This window comes from Meleagris gallopavo, chromosome 11 (assembly GCF_905368555.1).
Source record: "Meleagris gallopavo chromosome 11, MGAL_WU_HG_1.1, whole genome shotgun sequence".
NCBI lineage: Eukaryota > Metazoa > Chordata > Aves > Galliformes > Phasianidae > Meleagris > Meleagris gallopavo.
Genome location: NC_139414.1, coordinates 23,287,993 through 23,298,447, shown reverse-complemented (window position 1 = coordinate 23,298,447; position 10,455 = coordinate 23,287,993). Strand labels below are relative to the sequence as shown.

The following is a 10,455-nucleotide window of genomic DNA, read 5'->3' as shown; positions in this document are numbered from 1 at the left end:
TAAGGACTGTTTTGTATTTATAAATGAGTATTTCAACTTTGAGTAAGCTACTTTACCTATTATTTCAGTTACAGAACCAAGATATGTAAAAGGTCTTTGGACCATCAGCTAGTTAACAATAACAAAACAAAACAAAACAAAACAAAACAAAAACAAAAACACATCAACAAAGCCCCACCACTCCTTATTCTCTAATGCGCACGTATTTAACAGAAATTTGGCTCCTTTGAGGCTATTGATTCAGGTTTGTGTTAAAGGCAGAATACCATATGAGAAGTACCTCTGAACTGAGCTTCATGTCAGATTTCATGCACCCGTTAAGAACACTGCTGTCCAGTACAGAATTGTTAACAGAATTCCATGTGCTGTAGTTGAATGCACATAGCTAAATGTTTGATAAAAAGTTCTCCTATGTGATTTGTGAAAGGCCTCACACTTTTATCTCAGTCCAGAAAGCTGTTGGCTGCCACAGCTGCCCTTAAAGAGCATCAAGGATAATTTCCACATTTTTTTCAAGGTACTGCGATTATTCTTAATTAAAGCAATAAAAAAAATATCAGGAATATATGATTACCAGTTAACCAGTCAAAGACAGCCTTTAGTATTTGCCTGGTTGATTCCCAATATCTAGAAGAGGCACTTCAGAAAAATAAGATTTTTCTGTAAAATTACTCAAGGCCAAGGTGGTGCACAGTAAATAAATGAGCTGTTATTTCACCTACAAAGACTAAATCGTAGTGTGATGTTCTTCTTAGTCTGAGAGCTGTCTCCATGAATTAAACATGAAGTCAAGCATTGTCTGATATGAAAATGGGTTTCATGGTTTCATATTTCAATCAACAAACCTTGATCCTTTCTTCCTGAAATTAGACAGAACTAGGCTAATGAAAGCAACAAGAATATACCTAGTGTCACATCTAAATTAGTAATAATTAATTTTCCTTAAATTTGATACTTATTTTACAGCAAAAACCCAAACTTGCTATCTGCCAGAGGCAGAATCTATCTGCCATCAATCATAGTGGCACTTTGAAAAAAAATGACAAATAGCTCTTTCACAATTTAATAACCTTCTAATTGCAGATCAGAACTCCAAGAAGTGCACACACAGTGAAATCCGAATCCATTTCTCTAAAAACATGAGATCCATCTCTCCGATAAACTGCTTTGTGTCTTTTTTTTTCCTCTTTTTGTCTCTTTTGGCAAAGAAAGATGAAGCTGACAAGCCAGCCTCCAGTTCCAAGGACACTTCTTCAGCATTAGCGATGGCTCGAGCTGTCCCTGCCCCTGCTCCACCACGTCCTGTACCCACAGAGATGTCCATGTGCCTGGTGAGGAACCAGATCAGGGCACTGCTCTACCTGAAAAGGGAGCTGGATTTTTTTCAGCTGGACCATTTCTCTAACAATAGTGACCAATTAAATTGGCTTTTTCAGCACTGCTACTTAACCTGAAGCTACAGCTTCAGCTTGAAATGGCTTTGGACAGTTCAAGATGATGTTCTTCATCACAGCTTAAGTTGTGCAGAACAATACGCCATGCTTAAGCACCCAGTATCTCTTAAAGAGCTGCAGGGCCTGCTTTAACAGAGCTGTCTGCTTGAATAAAATGCTGCATGCTAAGTCAGCAGAGGCTCAGCTTGAGCTCAGAGTCTGCTTGCCACATGCAATGCAATTTTAAATGCAAATTTTGCCTGAGCACAGATGAAATATCAGGCTTTGAGGGAACATAAAATGGCAGGACATATGTTGAGTCCACTGAAACTTCTTCTGATCCTTATCTTTTATTCATCGATATTGGCTGCAAAGCTCTGTTTTCATATTAATTCAATCCATACACATAGCAAACCTGCAAGCTATCTGAGCATTTCAAAATATCAAATGCGTAGCTCAACCTTCTCAAAGAAAAGCAAATTCAGGGAACTTTTCTATTGCATACAGCTACTGTTAACGCAAGCTGATTCATTATGTTTTTATTTTCACCTACAAAAAAACACTCTACAGAGTGAAGGGCTGTGTATTCCAAGAGTGATGATCTTGGACTAAACAGAATTTCTATCCATAACCTGAGCCCAGATAACCAAGGGCTTAACCATCGTTCACATTAGTAAAATATTAACAGAGGTTACTGGTTGTCATAGTAAAATGAGAGGTTGCACTGAACGTAATTTCATTTATGGAGGCTCAGAAAATTGACATCATGGCTGTGAGAACATATAAATAATGCACACGCTGTTTTTCAGATCAGCTGCAGCAACGTCTCTGAAGGGAGTATTCTACGGGCTGAGTTCCTCTAGAGGCACTGCAGAAACCAGATTTTTTAAGATAGACTGAGAAGCTCCTCTTCAGAAAACATTTCCGAGAACATCTGAGAGATTTTTCCTCTGTCTTTCATTGTGTTTACAATTTCTTTTAAAAAACATGTGCACTGGAAGCTGTGCTAAGTGCCTGGGAACCACACTTATCCCTTTGGCTGTGCTGTGTACAGTCGCTAACATTTTGCTGTTTTTCCCTGGAGGAAAAGTGGCTGAAAACAATGACCACATTACGGACGAGGTTTGGTACTTCGGAGGGATACTGGGATCTGGCGCATTGGTGAGTAATCAATTCGGGCGTTCCCACCTTTCTTCCCCCACCTCAACCAAGACTTTGCATTGTTGAGTTTTCTCAGTAGCACAAATGCAGTCTCCGACACTGCAAGTTCTTTGGTAAATAAGTTAAAAGTCATGAAACAGTTTGGGGAAAAGAAATCTAATTCAGAGGTGAGAAAACAAAGATGTGGAATTACTGAATTTAAAAGCAAATGTAACTTGAATTTATTCCAATTCAAACTGAATTTCTGTTATCGGTAGATGATCTTTCCTGCCTTGGTGTTTTTGGGCCTTAAGAACAATGATTGCTGTGGATGCTGTGGTAATGAGAGCTGTGGAAAGAGGTTTGCGGTAAGTGAGAGGAAATGCAGCAAAAATGTAAGAGCTATATTGTGATCAATAAAATACATGTTTCTTCTGTTCGTAATCATGGAGAGACAGACAGACGCTGTCCAGACCATGAGATAGAAAGCAGGTACAGATAGCAGTTTGTCAGAGCCGTGCTGCACCTCCGATGTGCTACGGATACACACCTGTACTGCCTCTTATAGCAATAACAGCACTGCTGCGATCACAAGTAAAGTGAATTTTGGAGAGTTCTGCATTTCATTTGGCACAGCGTGACAGTTCTCTCTTCCACTTTTTGCTGGGAGTTTCAAAAATTATTTTGAATGCACAAAATAATGCATTCAACAGTCATGCATTGTGTTCCCAGCTCGTTGCAGACCCGTGCAAGTGGCTGTGAATATCTGATTGGGTTCACAGAAAACTTCAGGTTGGAAAAGACCTCGGGAAGTCACCCGACCCAACCTCCTGCTTAGAGCAGTCAGCTCGAAACCAGGCTCCAGTCTGAACCTACAGCTTTCTCTAAGGCACTGTTGAAAAGTCTCAGATACCTTCAAATGCCAGTAGACTTCTCAAGCGCTTTAGTTTAAAAGTCAGACTAGGTAAAAAATAGGAATATTTCTATTAGGAAAGTGTATCCTTCTGAGACAAACTGTTGGCACAAGGAGATCATTACACTGCTTTGCAACAAAACAGATTTTCAATTAGGAAAAAAAAAAAAAAGAGAGTGAGAGAGAAAAAGAGCAATGGCTGTAAGCTCCACAAGGAGCCTTCCCTGGCTCCCTGTGAGGCTGTCTTCCTGCAGTCCCAGTAGCGCAAGGAAAAGATGGAACCTCACTGCCAGCAGTGATCATGACTTAGCTTAGCTTTCGAGACTACAAAGAACACAGGATCTACCAAACTATAAAATATTCTGCTGCCAGGCTTCCACTCACACCTCCACAATTCAGTTGAACTCAGAGCATGTCTGTATGAGGAGAGGTGAGCAGCTGTGAGCGCTCTCTGCCCATGCTCAGGCAGGTGCACCCAAGCTAAGGTATATGTGAGGACGGTGCTTTCCATACAGCAGTGTCCATCCTGCGGTGCTGCCCTTCCCAAATCATGTCAGCGTAATGCCTGAACGAAAGACTGGGATTGTTACTGCAGTCACAGTGCTGTATTAAGAGAGTCCTGGCGGGCCTACCACAGCGTGACTGAGGACTGAATCTGCTCTCGTATTTTAACAGAAGCATCATTACCATGATGTATGCTACACTAATGTAATTTTTAAGTTAGCCCCATCACATATGCAAACACAAAAATGTATGTCTGTCAGTGTCCAGGAGGCATTTGGACAACAACTAGGACTTTCAGTCAGCCCCAAAAGAGCCGGGCAGTGGGATCAGATCATCTTTGAAGGTCCCTTCCAACAGAGCTGTTCTGTCGTACCACAGCGCTCGCACAAGAGCACTGTGATGAGCTCTATATATAACACTCACAGACCTGAAAATGCTTTTTCTTTTTTTTCCCCTCCACCTATATCAGAGCCCTGGCACAGGCTTCCCAGAGAGGACAGGAAGGAATCTCCTTCTCTGGAGTTATTCAAACCTACTGGGAGGCATTCCCGAGCAACTGCTGCAGGGAACTGCTGTGGGAGCAGGACTGAAGGAGCCCCAGAGGCCCCTTCTGACCTCTGTGGTTCTGTGATCACTTCAATCCAATAAAAGATACTCCCTCTACCTGCACACTATTATGACTACCTCTATCTACAAAGGAATAAGGTTAAACGTTCTTAAAGTTCCAACACAGCATTAGTTTTTGAAAGATTTACTTACATATTACTGTACGTGAAAAGCTTGTAATGGAAAGCCAGGAAAATAAGGACATCCTTATTCCACCTGCACTGCTAGAGCTAATGATGACAAGCACATGGGAGAAGATATCCATAATAACATGAAACGTGAAGGGGAGGCTCAGGAAGGAAAAATACAATTTCTTGGTCCAAATATGACCAAAATACTAAGTTAACTTGTACAGGGTACTGTAGATTTTATTAATGCCACAAGGGGTCCAAGACTTCATAATCTTTTGTGAAAGATCCACCTTGGCAAATTCTTTTAAACCTACACAGGAGTGCAGCTATGCGATATACATCGACCATGCAAGTGCAAACTGATAGATTTTAGCAGTTCTGCAGCTGATATTTTTGACTGTTAAGAGCTGAGCTTAGGGAACATACATTCACGTTAATAGCGTGCATTTCAGTGTTTGAATGAGAACTAAAATAATGTCATTTCTCTCTGTCAGATGTTTTCCTCTATAATATTTGCTGCAGTTGGAGTTGTGGGAGCTGGATACTGCTTTGTTGTGTCAGCAGTAGCCATAAACAAAGGCCCGATATGTAACAATGGAACACAGTGGCTCTATCCCTTCAAGGATGGGTAAGTCAAGACAATGAGAACAAAGAAAAGAAAAAAAGAATAAGACATATGTTTTAAATTCACGATATGGTTACATTTCCAAATCTCTTGTTTAGCAGTTGGGACTACTTTTAGACTACTTGTCTAAAACAAAGGTGTTCTTCAAAGGCAACGCACAACAACACTAATTAAGAAGCAGGAGCAGTATGTAAAGAATAACAGAACCAATCAAAACTACTGAGTTTCAAAGGAGCCAATAAAGAGAAATGAATGCACAGCCCTTCAGTTTGTTCTTGGGATTATAAGCAATATTTAGGGATAAGTTACACTTACATTAACAGCAGAGACGTGTCTTCTAGAAATACGAGGTTTCCAAATAATTAGTACTTCTGTCATTCTATCTTAGTTATGGAATTTGTCCCACTACAACCAGAACGTGTGGGCTTCTCCTTTACGTTCTCCACTTCCAGGAGTGCAATGCTAGAAAGCTCTAACAGAAAAAAGCCCAGGGTTTCTGCCAAAGGAGAATTAGAGACAGTGCTGTACCCCCAGGGGAACCCAATGGCTCCTGGTGCCTGGGAGCTGTATTTAATTCATGCACCACGAGATGTCAGAACTGCTTCGTGCAACAGCAGAGCTGATGCCACAAGCAGGAAAAGCGACTTCACAATGAGGCATGAGCAGGCAGGAAAGTCATTTTGGCACACGCTTGGCTGTTATTTGATAATTTGCTCTTCCCAGAACAGCAGGAGCGGCCCAGTTGTTTCTAAAACAATCTCATCTCTGACTGTGCCTTATCATTCTCAAATTAATTACTTAAACTGATCGAAAAACTACACAAAAGAATGTTCTAAACAAGCAGTACTAATGTTGTAATGGGAATTATTTTTTACATTGTTGAAGCTCACAGAATTTTGGTCACACGTTACAATTATTGTGGCCTTGTCAGCCACAATGGATCACCTCTTTGTCAGCCAGTATCATCTCCCAATCATTTTGTTTCCCTCCTTTACTATCCAGGGATTACCTAAGTGACCGAAAAATGTGGGACACGTGTCTGTCACCTGCAAACATTGTGCCCTGGCACCTGACCCTTTTTGCTTTGCTATTGGTGATGAGTGGGATCCAGGCAGTGCTCTGCGGCATTCAGGTTGTGAATGGACTCTTTGGAACGATCTGTGGGGACTGCAGATGCTGCGGATGCTGTGGGGTGAGCACTGATTAATCTCTCTTGTGATTTTGTGTACTGACGATTGCTGCAGATGCACTCAATGGGCCGAAGCAGCCTTTGTTCAGCACTACGATCATATTTTCTAAAACCTCAGTGCTGTCTGGTGCCCAAACAATCACCTCAGCCCTTATTTGTGGGGTTTCTCCGACAGCTCCCTACAGCCCCTGGACATCGTAAAATCCTGTGAAAGTCACACGAATAGGAGACACTGAATAACCTCTGTGATTTCCTTCTTCCAGGGAGATGGGCCCGTCTAAAGAACGTCAGCGGTGCAAAGATCCCTTCTCACCTTTTGAAACCATTTGGGAAAGGTTTCGGCAGCACCGCCACTGCTGGGAAGATCAGAATGAAGGGCACTTCCCTACACCAAAGGGGTGAAGCCCTGACTTCTCTTCAGGCATCCATGCGCCTGAAACCCCTCCTCGTGGAATAAAATTAGCAAAAGCCAAATATCATAATCATATTTATTTTTGTAAAACAAATTCCATATAGAATTTTGCCTGAGAATTCTCTTTTTAACGTTAATAGCTTTCTAATTGTAGATCACCAAACAGTGCTGATACAAGTTCAGTTGTTATGAAATTTTATCTAATCTCTTTTGAAGTTCAGCAAATGGGAATATCATAAACAAGTGGAACTTCTTTTGAGGATATGCTTATGTGTGCAGAAAATCAAGGTCTTCTTTCTCCCAGGTCTGCTATTTATAAAGAGACTGTAACAGAAAAGGTTCGTGCATCTCAATGTCTCTTTTCTTAATGGAGAAACAGGCATATTTAGCAGCACTGCTATGCAAGGAAGCAGACAGTCAAAGCAATGGGCTGAAGAACAGACTACTGCCAACAGTCTGCAGCATTATGAGTCAGCCTGGAATCCACCACAGCCAGCTTTAGGAACTCAGTGAGAAAGGCCAATGCACAGCTTTTAGCATGGCAGGGCGCTGGCTTCATCCAGTACTTTCATCCAGTCACTCTACTGGAGGAAGTGTAATAGCACAGTAGGACTGCAGCAGATGAAACTGAGAACTGCAAGTATACAGAAATGGTATAGAGAGACCTTCCCAGAGTATTTCCATGGACTGCAACTCCACTGTGCAGCGACATCCTGAAACAGAAGTTCCATCTTTGTACTTAACTGTTCCTGACAGATTTATTCTCCACAAAGTTGTTCACTTTCTTGAATCACAATATTCCCTCTTGAGCGTAACTCTATGCTGTGGAAAGAGCCTCCTTTGTTCTGACCCACCCTGTCATGTGCTCCTTTCATTTGATGCCTCCTCTTTCTTGACTGTAAGAGTGTACATCCTCCTTGTGGCAACTGCTTTCACAGCTTCTCTCACATCCCCTCTCAACTTTATCAGCCTGAAGAGCACTCACTTTTGCAGCCATTCATCGCGCACAACGTTTCCCCTTCACTTGACATTTTTTGCAGCTTCCCCCACTGCACTCTGGGATGGGAGGGGCAGAGCAGCACAACACTCCTGGCACAGTCGTACTGTCCTTGCAATTTATCTTCTTTTTTTTATGAAAAAAAAATATATTTTAAAGAGATAAAACCATTTCCCAGAGAAATCAAGAAGGAAATAGATTGAAAGAGAAGGCTGAGGAATTCAGTCCACCTTCGCGCTTCTTACAAAAGGTCCTACAGCAAATCTTCACAACCCAGTGAGCTTGCCAGATTGGCTCTCTGGAGATTTCTACTTCCCCAAAGCATTGGCCACATCTTTTTCCTCAAAATTTCCCCGAGACAGTGATTCAGTGCCCTGTTTTCTAAAAAGTGTATCTCATGCATTCTGTCTAAAATATATGAAGAACTTTGAGGATTTAAAAGCAGTAAAAGCTGGTAAGCATTATGCCACAAACGCTGAATAGCCACACATACACACATACACAAAGAGTTAAATTAATACAAGCAAAGGGGTGTAATGATACATTGTGCAAGATGAATAAATGATAAAAGAGCTCTTCAGGAACAGTTGTCTTTCCCACCTGTTACCCTGCATTGCTGCAGAATTTGAGAGTACCCTTTATATCCCCACCCACCGACACAACCATTTTACATCTATTCTTTCATCTGTGGTTAGCAGCTGTCCTGCACCTCATCTTGCATTTGTCTTGTTTTATTTATATGAAGCCTTTGGGAATATGGAATGTTTCTCATCAGCATTCAACAAATGGATGCGCAGCTACATGGTGTACGACACAGATTTATTAATAAACTGAACGTGTAAATCTGTGGGGGAGTTGGGATAAGAAATCAGGAAGCTACAACACCTAAACAAAAATACCGGGTGCTTCATGAGCCAACGATTCTAAGATGCCCAACAGCAGTTTCCTAACGAGAGCTGATAAGTCAGTATTGAGATAAGGCACACACATCTTATGTTGTGATACAGCCCTGGGGCGTACTGAACAATTCCAAAGGAATGGGGTTTCCACTGATGTGCCAGCAGCACTGCTCCTACACCTCTTCCGTTATGAGGCAAGACAGAAACCAAAACTAAAGACAACTGCAGGTAAAACAGAGCTCAGCAGCCCTGACCAACTTAGACAGCATGCTCAGTTTCAGCTGACTCAGCTGCAAAGAAATTCTGGGAGCTTACAGGAAAACATCGGGATTGTTTATAACACCTCAATGTGAACGCGTTGTTCAAAACTTCATTACTCAGCTTAGTGACTGCTGGCCAGAATGCCACGAGCACAGCCGCCCTGACACTGGGAGGCACGTCTTCAGCTGAGAGCTTACAGAAAAAGAAACACAAAGGTTATTAAACGACTCAGATCACAACGCGCTGACTGCGTGTGCGTCGTCTGAGACTCCGTTTCGATGCACGTCGACAACACCGGTGCGCTGCAGAAGGGCGCGCACACCTGAACGCTGTTGCCTGCAGCAGGAAGACACGGAAGCCCTACGGCAGCACCAGCAGCCCAGGAACGGCGCCTCAGTGCAGCTCTGCAGAAAGTTGCTTCTAAAACTGGGAAATAACACACGTAAGGTTGAAGCCATTTGTGCTTCTTCTAAAGCGTTCGCATCAGCAGAGTGCGAAGGACGATCTCTAACATGGTTTTTAATCGGGAGTGTTCGACAGACCGACAGACCACGACGAGGCCCGGGGCTGCGGCGCGGAGACCCCGCAGAGCGGAGCCGGTCGGAGCCCCGGCACGGGGCTGAGCGATGGGGGCGCCGCTCTGGCCCCGCGCGGTCGCACGCGCGGGAAACGCCGGAAACGCCAGAAGCAACGGGAGCGGCGCAGCGCCCTCACCGCGGCCCCTTCCCTCCGTCCCCCGCCTGCGCTCGTCCCACGACCGCCCCCTACCTGCTGCCTCTGGGCCGCCCCATTCCTGAGGAGGGTGGAAACCGCGTGCTTTGCGTCCTGTGGGTCCCTCCGCCGCGAACGGTTCCTCGAGCCTTCCTCCCGCCTGGTTTATCCTCTTCCTCCCTTCTCCCTTGGCAGCTGCGGAGACGCAGCAGCCGCGGGTGCCGGAGCGCTTCCCGCCCGATTCTCGCGGGGAGCTCGGAGCTCTGGGGAGTCCCGGCGCTCGGCGCGCAGCTGCTTTCTCGGGCGTTTCTGTGGGCGCGCGGCGCCGCTCCGATGCGCGGTTACGTGGTGGAATCCCCGCGCCTCTCCGCGGTTTGCAAAAGTAGAGAAGGCGGTCTCGGTTTTTCCGGACTATTGCGTTGATTTTTAATGATCGCATTTCAAAGAGTTAAGAGATACCTGGGGGAGGAAGGGACGCGTCGCTGATAGCGAATTGGTGACGGTGGAAACTGTAAGCTTGGACAAACAGTAGAAGAAAAGCAGGAGGAAGCTTTGGGCTGAAGCGCTGCGCTGCTAACGGCGGTGTGGGAGCGCCCAGCCCGCACAGCCCCGCGCCGCCGCTGCGTGAGCGGGC

The 10,455-nt window shown here is 44.2% G+C and overlaps 1 protein-coding gene across 1 annotated transcript; it reads left to right on the top strand.

The window, feature by feature from the left end:
- Window positions 1-2,225: 2,225 nt before the first annotated feature.
- Window positions 2,226-7,291, top strand: TM4SF4 (transmembrane 4 L six family member 4). The gene is made up of 5 exons (XM_003209264.5): window positions 2,226-2,594; window positions 2,852-2,941; window positions 5,222-5,355; window positions 6,355-6,544; window positions 6,805-7,291. Exons 1-5 carry the CDS (start codon window positions 2,421-2,423, stop codon window positions 6,820-6,822), a joined length of 606 nt encoding a protein of 201 aa, XP_003209312.1. The 5' UTR covers window positions 2,226-2,420; the 3' UTR covers window positions 6,823-7,291.
- Window positions 7,292-10,455: the final 3,164 nt, after the last annotated feature.